This window comes from Eurytemora carolleeae, unplaced genomic scaffold, assembly GCF_000591075.1.
Source record: "Eurytemora carolleeae unplaced genomic scaffold, Eaff_2.0 scaffold275, whole genome shotgun sequence".
In the NCBI taxonomy this organism is placed as follows: Eukaryota; Metazoa; Arthropoda; class Copepoda; order Calanoida; family Temoridae; genus Eurytemora; species Eurytemora carolleeae.
The window spans coordinates 269600-287950 of record NW_019396230.1 but is presented as its reverse complement, the minus strand read 5'-3'; the positions used below and the strand labels follow the sequence as shown (position 1 = coordinate 287950).

General features: G+C 32.3%; 1 protein-coding gene across 1 annotated transcript in view; it reads left to right on the top strand.

Moving 5' to 3' along the window:
* LOC111698781 (neurexin-1) overlaps positions 1-18351 on the top strand; it is a 61874-nt gene that overhangs the window by 35957 nt on the left and 7566 nt on the right. The window contains exons 21-33 of the mRNA XM_023469209.1: positions 22-112; positions 759-898; positions 1162-1297; positions 1656-1719; positions 2745-2945; positions 3930-4049; positions 4452-4524; positions 6931-7020; positions 9277-9341; positions 12453-12546; positions 16113-16235; positions 16690-16739; positions 17264-17353. Coding sequence (XP_023324977.1) covers positions 22-112; positions 759-898; positions 1162-1297; positions 1656-1719; positions 2745-2945; positions 3930-4049; positions 4452-4524; positions 6931-7020; positions 9277-9341; positions 12453-12546; positions 16113-16235; positions 16690-16739; positions 17264-17353 — 1337 coding nt within the window. The remainder of the gene's footprint in view (positions 1-21; positions 113-758; positions 899-1161; positions 1298-1655; positions 1720-2744; positions 2946-3929; positions 4050-4451; positions 4525-6930; positions 7021-9276; positions 9342-12452; positions 12547-16112; positions 16236-16689; positions 16740-17263; positions 17354-18351) is intronic.

Here is an 18351-nt window from a genome sequence, read left to right as displayed (position 1 = left end):
TTGACAATAAGATTTTTACAGACACTCCTACACTGCACTTGACCGGGCATGAAGATATGAAGGTGTTGGCATCTGCCCAGTCAGATATCGAGGCAGATGATATTTCAATCAGGTCAGATTCAGTTATTAAAGGGACATGTAGGCGTCATTTTCAAGCGATTTTTAATTAATTTTTACCCTTTCAAGCATTCTATTCATTCTATGATCAAGAAGAGATGAGATATTTATCATTTTCTCTTTGAATATTTACTTCAATTATTGTCACAAACTATTGATCAAAAAATGTTGAAAATATAGGGCATGGCCCCCTGTTTAAACTGAAGGTCACTTGAAATTACAAAGACAGTCCCTTTAACTTTTCATTTTATTTTCATAATGTCTCTTCTATATATAGAACTATGAATGTTTTCATAAAATTTTAAGACCATTAACACGTTGCCTTTGATTTCAACACAACAACCTACTGATACTTTTTTGTAGACTTAGACAAGGACTTGTCCATTTCAAAACTACAGCGCACTGGTTTTCAGCTTCAGTTTAAAATTAGTAATTGTCATAATCTTGATCGTTTTCTTATGCAATGATTTTTTTATGATAAAAGTCCAAGGAATAACATTTATATATAAAATAAGATATACATTTTAAATATGTCATAATGGTAAAATAGAAAATTATATTCATCTATTTTGACCTCTTCTCTCCCAACAGCAATACAATTCTGAAATTAGCATAGTTATAAAAGTTTCAAAACTCTTCAGATTCAAAACTATCGAACCCAGTGGCGTGATCTTCAGTACATCTGACGACTGGAGTACAGATCGTCTTGAGATATCTTTAAGTCGAGGAGGGTTGGTTCTAACCATTAGGATGGATGGACATGAATCCGTCATGCTCTCAGGTAAATTTTGGGAACAGTCCATTGATATCACCCAGGCTATGGGGATTTTGGTTTTTTACCATGTCCTTTTTGGTGAAACAGTAACATATAATTGTAATCATTTTTATGTACTTTATCCATTTTTTCATTCTTTTTTGAGTTTTATCACTTATTTTTTTCAAGAAAGTTTTAAAAAAGAGTAATTTCCAATTTTTACCAAGGCTCATTTTAAAAGAACATAATAAGACTTGAATATTTCTGATATAATTCTGTATCTACTCCAGGGTTTGGTTTGGATAATGGAGAATGGCACACAATCCACGTGGTCCGACACGGCCGCCATGTTTTATTGGAAGTGGACGGGGTAAACCAAAGAACAGAAACATTGATGAGCGCAACAGCAGTTCTAAAACGAGGACGGTAAGCTTGGTTTCCTTTTGTAGATTATTGTGCACCAGTGTCCATATTGCAAACAATTATATCCGTTGCACAATTTTATATTATTTGAATGATATCAGTGCTCTTTCAAACGGGAAAATACACGGTTTGATTGACATTCAATCTTCGCCTTTTGTGTTTAATATTTATCTAGATATTGTATTCAAAAGATATTCTCAAAAGCGAGTTTAAAATAATAATTTATATGTTATGGAACCAACATTTATCTTTTGCTGAGCATAGAATAAAGTTGTGTGAGCCCCGGAATTTCTATTGCATATCTGAACCCGGATGAAATCCTCCGATACTGAAAGTTTAATAAACTTGATTTATGTTGCAGGTATACAGTGGGAGCTGGAGTCACCATGCCTCTCAACTATCCAAACTTTTCAGGAGATATCCAGGTATAGGTGGATATGGATATATATCCAGGTATAGGTGGATATGGATATAAATTGGGTTCAGGAGATATCCAGGTATAGGTGGATATGGATATACATTGGGTTCAGGAGATATCCAGGTATAGGTGGATATGGATATACATTGGGTTCAGGAGATATCCAGGTATAGGTGGATATGGATATACAATGGGTTCAGGGGATATCCAGGTATAAATGGATATGGATATACATTGGGTTCAGGAGATATCCAGGTATAGGTGGATATGGATATACATTGGGTTAAGGGGATATCCAGGTATATGTGGATATACATGGGATTCAGGGGATATCCAGAGATAGGTGGGTATACACGGGGTTCAGGGGACATCCACGTATTGGTGGATATAGATAGTGTTCAGGAGATATCCAGGTATAGGTGGATATAGATAGTGTTCATGAGATATCCAGGTATAGCCGGATTTACATTGAATTCAGGAGATATCTAGTGATTTAATGGTATAAAGTGGGTTCTGGGGAATATCCAGGTGTAGATGGAAATACATGGGGTTTGGGGGATCCAGGTATAGGTGGATATACATTGGTTTTAGGGGAATACCCAGATACAGGCGGATAATTATACAGTTGGTTATAAGAGATATTTAGAAATAATATAGAGATTCATAGTATATCCAGTTTTACAAGGTGTACTTTTGGTTCAGAGGACATCCAGGTACAATAGCAATGAACATTGTACATATATGTTGACCTGTATATAAATACATTTTGTTCAGTGGATAGCCAGGTTTGTGGATAAAGGATCGGGATATTAAGGAATATTATTTATATATTTATTTATATTTATTTATATATTTATTTTATGTTTTTTGTTTTGATTCAGACATATTTTTCCGATTCTAATTTTATTTTATTTTTTTCGCCATGATTTGGAGAAAAAATAATTTACTCTTTATAGATTTTTGTTTTTGACATATATTTAATGATTTATAGTTATTATTTTTAATTAACTACCATCAGAACTGTTTATTCAGCAAGTGATTGTAAACGGGAAACATTTACTGGACCTGGAACGGGAACACCTTCTCACAAACTCAGAACGTTCCGCAGAGTTTAAAGAAATCCGGGAAGATCCATACCAGCCCATCACGTTCACATCACGTAACACATTCTTGGGTCTACCTCAGATGAAAACGTATTTTGATCTGGAGATCAGATTAATGTTCAGAACTAAAGTAAGTCTTGAAAAATATACATGTTCCGTAGTTGGACAACAAAACTTTTCTTTCTCGTTAAAAGATTCTCAATCTTCATTTTTTTGTTATGAAGATTTCCAAGTTATGGAAAGCATGTAATAAATTATTCTTGGTGTGTAGTTGTTCAAACTTGAGGTTTATTCTGAGAGGGAAGGTTTAGTTTCAAATCTGACCCAGAAGCATAGAATACTAATTTCTTTATGTAGAGTTGTGTTCTGGCTCAAACATTCTTTCTGCATATTCAAATCTTAATGAAATGTACAAACAAAACGCAGTTAAATGCAATTATTAACCGTTTTCTAACTTTTACTATAATTTGATCAGAAAATTTAAAAACTTACATTTTTATTCCTTCTTGTTCTCACCTTTTATTATGTTATTTACACAAGGGTAGAACGAAAAGAAATTCGTACCAAGTACCAATATTTCTAAAGGAATTGATTCTTTGCCACAAACTCTGATATTCCAATCTCTTTATCTTTGCAACCCAATATCGTAAACCTGAAATATTTCAAACTATGAATTCTGTTAAATCAAATAATTTATCAAATATCAAAGATTCACACCATTTTGTTTGTGACAAAGACCTCTTTCTTGTTTTATCTTATATTCTTTGAATTTAGACGGGAATGTAAAAAAAAAATTTAAAAGCAAATCAACTAATTAATGCTGAATAACCGTGCAAAAAGTCAGATCAGACTTTCGTGCTAAAACTTATTTAATTAGAAATTTTTTTCATGGTTTTAATTTCTAAATTTAGTTTCTGAATTTAGCTGAAAAATTCTAAGAAAATCAGACATTACACGAAATCTGTTATTTTTTTTTAAGTAGTTTTAATTTTCTATTCAATTTTTAGATGAAATAAAGTACACATTGTTTAAAGGATTGAACTTTACAAAATATAGTTATCGATATAAAATTGAAGAATATGCACGTTTTCTGTACACTCTGTTAATTGTACAGGAGAAGTACGGTCTGTTGCTATACAACGGTGGTAAAGCAACTGATTTCTTGGCTGTTGAATTGATGGATGGACATATTCATCTTCTTATCAGCCTAGACAAGAAAACTATTCAACTCAAGGTAAAATTTATTCATATTTCATAAACCTTTAGAATTAAAGAAGGTATTATGAATACTCAACATTTACAACATTCAAAATTTTGGATTAAACTTTTTTAATGTTATCCAAAGAACATGCCATGCCAAGCTAAGATTATGATGATTCAGAAATTTTGGGAAAGTCATGATTTCATGATATGTCCAACTTAAAATTTTAGATAAATTTAAAATAATAAAAGATTTGAACAAAATGAAAGATTTATTACAAAACGGCTTAGTGGAAAACAAGATGGCATTATGAATAAAAATAACTACATTAAGCAAACATTTGTAAATAAAAACAAAATGGCGGAGTTAAAAACAAAATGGCGGAATTAAAAACAAAATGAGAGAATCAAAATACATTTTATTATTTCATTTTAGGATAATCATCCAAACTTGGTCTCAGATAATGATTGGCATACTCTTGTCATCTCCAGGGTTGATCTAGAAACAGGAAATTAATCAATCAATCGTTGGTCATACTTATCAATAAATTATTTTTTTAAACAGTTTATCTTTCCATTCATCAATCAATATTCACATCAATCAATCTATCTTCTTGTTAATCAATTTATCTTCTTTTTTATTAATCTATCTTCTTATTAATCAATTTATCTTCTTATTAATCAATCTATCTTCTTGTTAATCAATTTATCTTCTTTTTTATTAATCTATCTTCTTATTAATCAATTTATCTTCTTATTAATCTATCTTCTTATTAATCAATCTATCTTCTCATTAATCAATCTATCTTCTGATTGATCAATCTATCTTCTTATTGATTAATCTATCTTTTTATTATCAATCTATCTTTTTATTAATCTATCTTGTTATTGAGAAATCTATCTTCGTATTAATAAATCTATCTTCTTTCTGTATCAATCTATCTTCTTCTTATTTAATCTATCTTCTTATTAATCAATCTATCAATTCTTCATATTTAATCTAGCTTCTTATTAATCAATCTATCTTTTTATTAATTAATCTATTTTCTTATAATTCAATCGTTCTTTTCATTAATTAAGCTATCTTCTTATTAATCAATCTTTCTTTGTATTAATAAAATTATCTTCTATCTTTATCCATCTATCTTCTTCTTATGTAATCTATCTTCTTATAAATCAATATATCTTTTTATTATTCAATCTATCTTTTTATTAATCAATCTATCTTCTTATTAATCAATCTATCTTTATTAATCAATCTATCTTCTTATTAATCAATCTAACTTTCTATTCATGAATTTCAAAGTATTTGACCTGCCCTTTCAGTTGAAATTTAACATTGATGTTTTTTAATACAAGTTACAAGTTACAAGCTACAAGTTACAAGTCTTATTTCATTCTTTGTGGTTAACCATTTAGTATATACATTAACAGTTCTTTGGACAAAATTTGCGAGGATGTAAAATTCTTTTTTTGTTTTTACCTTGCACTCGATTTACAATTACAGATTTTTGTCGATCTTAGCATCTTTTTTATCTTTTTTTGTAAACTTTATTTTCGGTAATTTTTAATGCTAAAAGTTTTTGTCAATTAATATTTATCTCTATTTTTGATTTTAACGTTTACTATAAGTATGATATATCTGTTCACATTGTCTAATTCGTCCAATTTTTCCAATTTGTCTAATTCGTCCAATTTGTTGAACATGTCTATTATCTGTATCTGTATTGACAGTACCCAGAGAACTAGCAGACCCCACAAATTAACTTATATTTGGCGGGAATTATACTAATAATGTCTGGATAATTTTTTTTAATCACAAACATTTTATTAATTATGTTCATTGTTGTATATTATTCAGATTATAGGGTGATTCGGTTATTTTTACTTTTCATACCAGTGCGGGCCTCTTTTATATATATATAATATCAGGGGCGGACACAGGACCCCCCTGCGTCCGCCCCTGTATAATATCCTTTACTTTTTTTCATTTTTTTTATCAATTTCTGATTTTCTCTTTGTTTGTTAGTCAACTTTGCATGCATGTCCTTAGCTTGCAGTACCTTTCCTTCTCTCTCCATTTTTTCTTATTTTGCTCACTTTTTGTACTTACTTTGTTTTTCATATTTATCATTTTTCATATTCTCTTTCATCTCACCTTTATTCTTAGGCCTCTCTATTCCTTACTTCACATTTTCATTCTCTTAAAAACCCCTCTTTATTATGTCTCAATCTCCCTCACATCTCTCCACGTCCCCCTCTCTCCGTCCCATCTCTTGAACGTAAATAATAACTAAAATAAGTTTGAAGTGGTGGGGGTATTCCCCTGTATTGTATTACTTCAGTACAAAAGTGCAATAATATTAGAAGTTTTCCTCAAATTAAATAAGAAACCAAAAACTGAATAGTTGTCGGATTATTCATTCATTAAAAGATTAATTTTAACAAAAAGAGAATAAAACTTCATGAACATTGAACATCTCTCTTATTTGTTCTTTTTGATCTTTAACTAATAAATATCTGTCCTAATATTTTCTGTTATCTTTGAACTTTTTAAACTTTGTTTCTTTACTAAATTGTTAATATTAAGGTAAGGTATAAGAGGAACTTTTTGTGTTTCCTGTTTTTTCAAATGATGCGTCGAATTTTTATATTGACCTGGTCGCTGAACTACCTGCAGCCTTTACACATTTTAATCACCGATTCAAAGTTAAAGATTCATGGGGATATGAAATGGTGACTGAGGTTTAGAACCGGGCGGGGGTAGGTAGTTCAGCTACCTCTCCAATTTATTGAATTTGGTCCCATGGTTCATTTATCTTAGCATTTAAACTCCATAATGTAATATATGTTAGACTTCAGATAGCTTTGTCATACAAATTTCTTGCTTCAAGACTGATTGATAAATGGAATAGTGGTGATTGGTTTGGACGACACTACATCAAGATTACAAACGACATCGTCTTCAAATTCGTCTCTAAACCTGGACGGCATTCTATTCTTAGGTAAACAAACAAAATGTTATCTTTCCATGGAGGAAAAAAGAAAGTTCAGTGTAGGTTCCTAATGGGCGCAGAAAAAGGTCGTCTTATTGAGATAAGAGTTTTTTTTACAGAGGAGCAACTTGGAACTGCTGACCACCGACTCTCTCATAGAGATTAAATTTACAGAGCACAAGTAGCTTATGCAGAAAACCAACGTTTTTTTTCAAAAGATTGAAAACTGTAAGATTAGAACTAGTAGTTTAAAACTAATAAGGATGGATACAATACTAGAGTGGACGGAGAAAAGACTAGGAAGGAGGGATACAAAACTAGGAAAGACGGATACAAAACTAGGAAGGACGGATACAAGACTAGGAAGGAGGAATACAAGACTAGTGAGGACTGATACTAGACTAGGGGGGATGGATACAAGACTAGTGAGCAGTGATACTAGACTATGGAGGACGGATACTAGACTATTGAGGACGGATACAATACTAAGAAATGGCAGATACAATACTAAGAAGGACACATACAAGACTAGGGAGGACAGAAACAAGAATGTTCTGAGCAGACTGATTAATTGTCTATCTTGTTTTCCCTCTCCTTTGTCCTTTATTTATTTATTTAAACCTAAGAAAGAACATAAATATAAAAATTGTAAAAAGATTCAGTATAAAAGAAAGACCCAACCAAGAGATGCTGAAAGATTGAAAACCTATAGACCTGAAAATATTAGAATGAAACTCTGTAGACTTGAAAATATTAAAATGAAACCCTGTAGACCTGGAAAATATTAGAATGAAACCCTGTATTCCTGGAAAATATTAGAATGAAACCCTGTAGACCTGGAAAATATCAGAATGAAACCCTGTAGACCTGTAAAATATTAGAATGAAACCCTGTATTCCTGGAAAATATTAGAATGAAACCCTGTAGTCCCAAAAAATATTATAATGACACCCTGTAGTCCTGGAATATATTAAAATGAAAATCTGTAGTCCTGGAAAATATTATTATAATGAAACCCTGTTTCCTGAAAAATATTATTATAATGAAACCCTGTAGTCCTAGCAAATATTAGAATGAAACCCTGTAGTCCCGGAAAATATTATTATAATGAAACCCTGTAGTCCTGGAAAATATAAGAATGAAACCCTGTAGTCCTGGAAAATATTAGAATGAAACCCTGTAGTCCTGGAGTGGATAGGAATGATAGAAAAGACAGTGGATACTGGATACTCAATCATTATCAGTTTTCTCTCTATAATTGTCAAGTTTCTCAGTGTTAGGTGAGAATAGGAAGAGGGGAGGGGAGAGATAGTTCTACATGGACAACTGAACAACAAAAGGCTGACGTCTGGTTTACCCAAAATTTCAAATATTTATTGCAATATCAAGTTATAAAGCAAAAACTGTGCAAAAACAGAAAGTGCGCGAAATATAATTAATTATACATTTTTGAAAAGCCCTTACCACGGCCGGAGCATTCAAATAGTGAATTTCCAAACATAAAATTTGGGTTCACTTGATTCAGACGTTTTCACGCTTTTTGAGAACAAATTAGACATATGTACAGTGGTACCCATAAAACTGTGGAATAGGAATACGACTAACTTATGTGTATTTGATGCTGTTATAAAGCAAATATTTCACCAGTAGCTTAATATCAACTTAGAAGTGAAATGGGTCTTTCTACAGTCTGAGTCTACACTACACACTGCACACAATTCTTAATTGTAATTTGCCTTTTTTATATGATAAAGTTAGTCTAACAATCCTCTTCCTATTCCACAGTTATAAAGGCCCCAGACCTCAGTCTCAGTGTAATATACAATATACACTCTTCTCTAAATAAAGCGGAATACTTCAACATTTAAATAAAGACTTGAAAGTTTGAATAACTACAGGGTTTCCCACGAAACATGACAGTTGGTGAATAGTTTTAAATGTCTTCTTCCATAATTCGCGAAATTCTTTGAAACCAAACAGAAAGAAAAAAAAATATGACATGGAATTTTGGAAGTCATATTATAGTAAAATTGATTTAAAAGTATTTGAAAAAGTCTTTAATATTTAATATAGTATATGGAAGAAGACATTCAAAACTATTCACCAACTGTTATATTTTGTGGGACACCATGTATTTCACTGTAGACTGCACAGTGCTCAAATTCATGGATAGATTGATAGTTGGAAGTAAAATATAAATTACATAATCTAATTAATTTACAAAAAATTAAAAACATTATTTAGGTTAAAAAACATATATTTCAGGTGGAGCCCGCCCTGGGATGTTTTCTGATCTTCCGCCAGGGATTCAATCTAAATACGGATTTAAGGTAAATAAGAACAGTGATAAGTTGAGACCAGGTCACCTTTAAAGTGTCACCAGGTCTTGATTCTTGAGTTTATTTTACCAACCCGCTTATACGTTTTCTCTTCCTTGAAATTAAGATGAAGACGTACTGCACTTGTTTCTATGTAAAGTTACAGGTTTGACGGAGTATTTTGCAAAACTCTAAATTGCGCGCAATATTCTTATTTTAGGAAATATATGGTGATTTTGCTCTCGCTAAGCATTTATGATAAAAGAAATGAAAGAACATCACTTTATCAACCGTTTTATCACCCTTTTCTTGCTTATCCTTCTATTTTTCTAATAAAAAATGTCAATGATTACCATAGATAAAGATAGATTGCGCATAAGACGACATTTTTCATCTTGAAAGATATAAATGTACAGAGATGTTTTAAAGATATTCCTATTACATACATAGATTACCTAGGTCGGTTGTGAACATTGGCTGTTCTTATGTCATTGAGCACTTGTGGTGTGCATGAGTTCTGTAGAGAGAAATTTAAGTTAGTTTAGTCCTTCTCATGTCCTTCTTCAGTTCTTGTTAATATGATATCTTGCTTAGTGAAATATTGTTGCTCAAATAGTTCCATTCCCGGAGTTATTTTACATTCTATTATGAAATCCATTAAAACACCAAACCACACCGCTTATCATTGAAGTACACTTTGACCCCTAGAAGTATGAGTTCGCGGACTGTACAATTCTTGGTAATTTTGCGTACATAAGCTATCTATGTTTATTTATTTATCTATGATGATTACGCTAAATATATTGTTTGTATAAAAGCATATTTCAAAGTATTTCTATAAGTTTGTTTTCTATTATCAAGTTGTCTAAAAGTTGAGTTGTATGGGTGGAGAAACAAAACAGATTTGAATAGAGTTGGTTCTAAATATATTGAAAGGAATCTGTTCAGATCTGACATTAGATATCATCTTAACAATATCTTTTCAACTTTACAAAAACTATCAGTTTTCATATTATTGTATTTGAAAATATGCAGAAATATCCAACCTTGCCCGTGCCCGTTTGTTGTCAGTTTGTGCTGTTGCCCATGCGCATTGCGCATGCGTCTTTAGTTTGTGAGGATGCCCGTGCCCATGTGGTTTGTACGATTGTATTGTTTTTTTTTACCGGGCGCATTAGAATGTGCTTAGCTTGGTTTAAAAATTCTAAATTGAGTTTGTTGGCATTTATAGAGAAAGTTTAGTTTTCCAGTCGAAGATAAGTTCCCAAGATAGTTTTTATTCAATAAACCTGAACATTTTTGGAGGAAAATAATAAAATCTTAATATTTTTTACTTCAAATAAATCAAATTTATGTATTTTTACTGTCGCCCACCCCCCTTACTTTGTTGTTAGTCCTGTATCCTGGTGTTAGTCCTGTATCCTGTTGTTAGTCCTGTATCCTGGTGTTAGTCCTGTATCCTGGTGTTAGTCCTGTATCCTGTTGTTAGTCCTGTATCCTGGTGTTAGTCCTGTATCCTGTTGTTAGTCCTGTATCCTGGTGTTAGTCCTGTGTCCTGTTGTTAGTCCTGTATCCTGGTGTGCCTAGAAATTAGATTATGTTTTACTGTTGGTTCAACTCCGTAAACTGGGCAACAATGGAGAGGAAAAAGATATTAGAACTTCACGACAAAGAAAGAAAATTTTGAATAAACTTTCTATTTTCTAGTTTTCTAGTCTTGTGCAACTTTCAAGTTTATACAGGGATAGTATATGCAGGAAGTAAGCATGCACATCAAATTTAAACCAAAATTAGACAGAAAGTGTACATCAATTCAAGACAGGAAGTGTACATTAACGTAATACAGAAAATTTACATCAAGAGAAGACAGGAAATATACATGAAATAGAGACAGGAAATGTACAGTACCTTAACATATTGAAAGTGTACACCAAGAGTAGACAGAAAGTGTACAATGTACATCAAGTGTAAACATGAAGTTTCCATCAAAAGTAGGCAGGAAGTATATTTAAGATATATACCGAAAGTGTACATCAACTTCAGAAAGAAGGAAGGAGACATGAAGTGTAGACAGGAAGTGTACATAAGCTGTATGTACATTTCCTTTGTGCACCAAGTTAGTCAGCAAGGATAAAGCCAATTGAATATTTATATGAAAGTTTGTGGGTCCTTTTTTTGTCTTTAAGTAGGACGCTAGCTCTATAAAAAATTATTGTTTAAACATTTTTTAACGACAAAGAATGTTTTGTACATTGTATCTTTGGATCTCTCAGTAATGATTAAATCTGTTTGAACAGAATGAAAGATTTAGTGAAACATAATACAAGAAATGTTTCTGAGCTTTGAAGGGGGTAGCAAATCTAAGAGTATTATAGAATCAAGTCGATGTAAAAAATATTGGCAAAATCTTCATAGAAGGGCTCGATTTTCTTAAAAACGATTTTAAAGCCACATGTTCAGGGTTATCCAGGTGTTTATTACAGAGATCTATATGTTCAGGGTTGTAACGGTAAAGATGTATGTTCAGGGTTGTATGTAGGAGTGTATTATAAAGATCTATGTTCAGGGATGTATGTAGGGGTGTCTTATAAAGATCTATGTTCAGGTTTGTATGTAGGGGTGTATTATAAAGATCTATGTTCAGGGTTGTATGTAGGGGTGTATTATAAAGATCTATGTTCAGGGTTGTATGTAGGGGTGTATTATAAATATCTATGTTCAGAGTTGTATGTAGGGTTGTATTATAAAGATCTATGTTCAGGGATTTATAGGAGTGTATTATAAAGATCTATGTTCAGGGTTGTATAGGAGTGTATTATAAAGATCTATGTTCAGGGTTGTATAGGAGTGTATTATAAAGATCTATGTTCAGGGTTGTATAGGAGTGTATTATAAAGATCTATGTTCAGGGATGTATAGGAGTGTATTATAAAGATCTATGTTCAGGGTTGTATGGGTATTATAAAGATCTATGTTCAGGGATGTATAGGAGTGTATTATAAAGATCTATGTTCAGGGTTGTATGGGTATTATAAAGATCTATGTTCAGGGTTGTATAGGAGTGTATTATAAAGATCTATGTTCAGGGTTGTATAGGAGTGTATTATACAGATCTATGTTCAGGGTTGTATAGGAAGCCTGGAGCTGAGTGGAGAGTATATTGATCCTATTAAATCTGCAGTTCTGCCATCAACTCATGTAAAGGAAGGGTGTGAAGGTCAGTTTTAAAATTAAATATAAAGAGACTTTAGACATCATTTTGAGTGACCCTGCTTATGTACAGTGGAAAGTTTATTAAAACCTTTGTCTGAATAAAAATTGATTATTAATAATGTAGGTTCTCTTAAAAACTACTTGTGTATATATTTCAACACAATATGAATTAAAGAGCAATATTGTCAGAATTTAACACTTTTCAAGACTAACGACTATTTCTTGCTTATTATTGATCAGATAAGGGTTTAAAAGTATCTTAGTGGATTAAGCATTCCTCTCTAAAATGAAGGCTCTTTATAGTGTTTACAAATTGTCTGAAAAATTTGTATCAATTACCCAATAAGAATAATAAAAGATAAATGATAGATCCTAGCTAAATCATTATATTAATGGGTGGTTTGGTTATAATTTGAATAAAGGGAATTGTGCTTCTATACTGTTTACTCTATACTGTACTACAGTGGACCCACAAAACTATGAAATTGAGTCAACAAAACGCCTTTTCACTGTCAAGTTCCCTCCATATCTTCTTGATGTTAAGCATCAGAGAGTTGAGGTTTGTGATCTCCTTCTCATCCAACCTCTGCTTGATGTAAAGCATCAGGGAGTTGAGGTTTGTGATCTCCTCATCCAACCTCTGCTTGATGTTAAGTACCAGGGAGGGAGTTGAAGTTTGTGATCTCCTTCTCATCCAACCTCTGCTTGATGTTAAGCATCAAGTAGTTGAGGTTTGTGATTCATCATCCAACCTCTGCTTGATGTTAAGCACCAGGGAGTTGAGGTTTGTGATCTCCACATCCAACCTCTGCTTGATGTTAAGTATCAGGGAGTTGAGGTTTGTGATCTCTTTCTCATCCAACCTCTTCTTGATGTTAAGTATCAGGGAGTTGAGGTTTGTGATCTCCTTCTCATCCAACCTCTGCTTGATGTTAAGCATCAGGGAGTTGAGGTTTGTGATCTCCTCATCCAACCTCTGAACCTCTGCTTGATGTTAAGCATCAAGTAGTTGAGGTTTGTGATCTCTTTCTCATCCAACCTCTGCTTGATGTTAAGCATCAGGGAGTTGAGGTTTGTGATCTCCTCATCCAACCTCTGCTTGATGTTAAGCACCAGGGAGTTGAGGTTTGTGATCTCCTCATCCAACCTCTGCTTGATGTAAAGCTTCAGGAAGTTGAGGTTTGTTATCTTCTTCTCATCCAACCTCTGCTTGATGTAAAGCTTCAGGAAGTTGAGGTTTGTGATCTTCTTCTCATCCAACCTCTGCTTGATGTTAAGCTTCAGGGAGTTGAGGTTTGTGATCTCCTTCTCATTCAACCTCTGCTTGATGTTAAGCTTCAGGGAGTTGAGGTTTGTGATCTCCTTCTCATCCAACCTCTGCTTGATGTTAAACATCAGGGAGTTGAGGTTTGTGATCTTCTTCTCGTCCAACCTCTGCTGATGAATTTTGATTGCCCAAATGTTTTCTATTGGCATATTAGGACTGGGATAAGGTTTTGTGTAGAAAAATGATTGAGTCAATCCCCAGGGGCATGGCAACTGTCATCACCAAGGGAGGAGAACAAGTATACATAAAGACTATCAAAACAAAGTTTTATTTTGATAAGACTTCAACCTAAGTAGTACATATATATATACCTTATACCAATAAACTGTTTAAGTCATGTAAACATCGTGGTTCAGCTTTTATAAGAATATATTCAACAGTCCTGAAAAATGTTTACTCACCCTTTAGTCATCTCTGTTTGTTTGTTTGTTTGTATGTCCGATCTTTAGCTAGGAATGTTCCGGAATGTTCTTAGCTTGCTTTAAAAGTTCTAAGTTGAGATAGTTTACTTTTATCAGATATATATATATGAGATAGTTTACTTTTATCAGATATATATATATATTTACTTTTATCAGATATATATATATATGAGATAGTTTACTTTTATCAGATATATATATATATGAGATAGTTTACTTTTATCAGATATATATATATATGAGATAGTTTACTTTTATTAGATATATATATGAGATAGTTTACTTTTATCCAAACTGGTAAAAAGAAAAGATAACAAACTCGAAAAAAAATATAATTTCCATAAAATAAAAAATGCAGTTGATAACAGTTTGTATGACAAAACTATGAATGAAGAAAAGGAAATCTGAAAAGTTTTTTATTTATTATTTTTTTCGTTTTAATTGGATTTTGTTGGGGGTCTGGTGTGGTGTATAGTATTAAGGTTTGAAGATGTGAATACGAAGTTTATAAGAGTAAAGAGAAGGATTAGTATAATCCCGTTCTAACCATAGACAAGGATTAGAGAACTTACCAAACTTAAGGTATTATTCATCTTGCTCAAGTTATGAGCAGAGTCCAGGGAAGAAGGGGTTGCACAGTTTTTTTTGGGCTGAGAAAATCATTTGTTCGGCCACAAAAAAACGATAAAAAGTGATGTAATTCTAGTTCTAACTCAGGAGCTATTTTAATTTGATCAGGATCCGTGAATCTGCATATTTTTGGAGACCAAGATCCGGATCCGTGGAGTTAAAATGTTGCGGATTCAATGGATCCGGATCCAAGGAGCTAAAATTTTACGGATTCAATGGATCTGGATCCATGGAGCTAAAATGTTGCGAATTCAATCCGGATCCAAGAAGCTAACATGTTGCGGATTCAACGGATCCGGATCCAAGGAGCTAAAATGTTGCGGATTCAATGGATCCGGATCCAAAGAGCTAAAATGTTGCGGATTCAATGGATCCGGTTACTAAGCACTGAATTTAATTTTAAGTAATGGAGAAAATCAAAATATGGAATTTTTTTAAAATCCCATTTTTTTCCTTGTTTACATTAAATATTCAACTTTTAACAGGAAATTAATTAAATATTTTATTGGCTTCATTTCCAGGGTCAAACGCCAATTGCGAAAGCCCAACAAATATCATTTGTTACGATCTCATGATATTTTCTGAAAGGGTTAGGTTTAAATATTATATTTATTTAATTAATTATACAGAAGTATGAGAGAAAATGCCAAGGAACAACGCAATTACAATTTTTAACGATGAAATATTAGAAGATACAGTTATGACGCAAACTAAAGATATAAATATTTTAAGGCTAGAGAGCAACTTTCTTAGGATCAAGTTTAAAGGTGTTACAAAATAAATACATAAATAAATAAATGAAAGTGAAAACAGTTTAAGGGACTTAACGTGTAATTTCAAGTGTTCGATTCACAACGGTACCATTGAAACCTTTATCTGAACATTAGTGTGGAAAATATTTTCGTTTTTCTAGGTTTAAAAGTGTTTAATTCTGATAATTCCTATATGCTTTCCTCTGCAGCAGTAGCAATGCTATAGCGCCTTTATGGGTACCGTTGTGAATCTGGCATTACCATTTTTGCATGGAGGGTCACTTCAAATTAGGCTTATTGTCTCTTTTAGAATTGCTATGAACATTCTTAATCATTTAAATATCTGTTTACCTTTTAAAAACTTTTAAATGATTTTACCAATGTACTTCAAAACAGACATTAAATGAAAATATTTCCCAAAAATGTCTGATTAACCTAGAGCACCGGATAGAGTGTGGAAAGTCCACCTGTGGAAACCAGGGGGTGTGTCGAGTACGCCCTACCCCGACTGCTATATGTGATTGTGAGCTAACATCATTTACTGGACCAACCTGTATGGATGGTAAGTTAATTTTTGAGATTTACAAAACTAGACTTTTAGGATAAAACTGTTTATTTTTTGCTAAGTTTTCTGTTTTCAATTTTGGATTTACTGATTTTTGAAGAAAAGTAAATTTTAATTCTGGCAATCCATTATCCTTAATCCTTATATTATATAAGGTTCTACAAAAAGTTGTAAGTCTAATTAGTTTTTCAGTAAAATTTTTTTAATGTTTTTGCACCAGGAGTTTGTATGCTTGTTTCTAGAAACATTGCAGTGCATTTGCAACAAATGTTTGAGACAGATTAAATTAGCAAATGTGCTGATTACATCATTATGAAGAACCAAAGGAGGCTCCAGATAAAGAATTAGTTGTTTTCTACTCTTTCCATCCTTTTTCCCTCAGCTTAATCACGTGATACTTTATATAATGATCCAATTTAGTCCCGGGTGACATCTTTATTAATTTCTTTAGAATCCTCCAGTTTCGAGTGGAAATCTAAAACTGGGCTAATCACGTATCAGGTTGGATGCTTATTTTTTAAGAACTTTTTATCATATTTACTTCAAGTTTGAGTGTTATCAATACTCGATCATAAACTTTATGTAGATCATTTATGTACCTGTTCATACTTTTTGTAATAAATAAGAAGAAACAATTCAAGTCTTGAATTTCCTTGGAGTCAATTGCTTTTAACAAGTCTTACTGTTTATTAATTGTTATAAAATATTTTTTGATATTTTTTGTAAACAAATATGTGATGGCTGCCAAATAACCGACAACAATTCGCTTATAATCAACAAACTAAATTCCTTCATCTTTGGTAAATACATAATTCTTTAATAAAAGCGATTTTTTTATTTCAAAATTCAAATTGTTGCCGCTTGTTTCAATATTTTAGTTTGACACCCGTCCCATCCACTTTTATTGTGAAGCTTAGATTGTTCCCCAGCTTCACTCTAAAATTGTGATATATCTCTTAAAAGCACTGGCCATCCTTTTCCCCAAAATCGTAACGTATCCCTTTAATAATATTCTCTCCCCCTAGTATCCAGCAGCGGAAAGACTGGAAGGACAGATTCTAGCATTCGGGCTCATTACTCCAAACTCAAACTCTGTCATTCTCAGGAACCCCTTTAATAAATAGATAAACAAAACTGGGAACATAAGGGACTGTTCTCAGGAACCCCTGTAATACATAGATAAATTGGAACTTAAAGGGAATTTTCTCCTAAATCTATATATAAATTTGGCTTGTCTGTTTGTCTGTCTGTCTGTTTGTTTGTTTGTTTGTTTGTTTCACTACAGTCACTACAGTCACTACAGTCACTACAGTCACTACAGTCACTACAGTCACTACAGTCACTACAGTCACTACAGTCACTACAGTCACTTAAATAAAGTTTTCCAGATGAGATTGTTGTTCGTTAAAGATTCTTAATTTATAAACTTTTCTTAACTTTGCAACTTGAAAGTAAACAACAAAAACAAAAAATAAACATCAACAAACAAAGTGAATGCATTTTACTTTACCCTAAACCCTATATCTTGTACCCTACATCCTACATCCTATATCCTGTTTTCTATATACCTTTATACTTAAACCTGTATCAGGAATCTTGTACTCTGTAGCCTGAATCCAGTTTCCTGAATCCAGTTTCCTAAATCCATTTTTTTAATCCAGTACTCTGTATCCTGAATCCTGTACCCTAAATCATGTTTTCTGTACTTTGAATCCTGTACTCTGTACTATGAATCCTGTACTCTGTACTATGAATCCTGTACTCTGTAATCGAATCGAAATCAAATCAATCATTCAGTTTGCCATATGCATCCCTAATAATCTTATTTTTACATTACTTTTAAAATTTCGAGCTAATTGGTATTATATTTAAACATAACTAACAATTTCTCAATCTAACAATTATTGATGTTTAATTTGATGATGAAATAAGAATTATTATTATTATTTCGAAATAGAAATTTTTAGACTAAAATTTTTAGAAAGATTTCTGTGTTAAATTTATTTTTATTTGTTTTCGCAAACTTTATTTCATTTCACTAAATTTACATTTTACAGAAGAAAATTTTAAGATTTGATTTATCTCCCCCTCCCTCTCTACCCCCCCCCCCCCC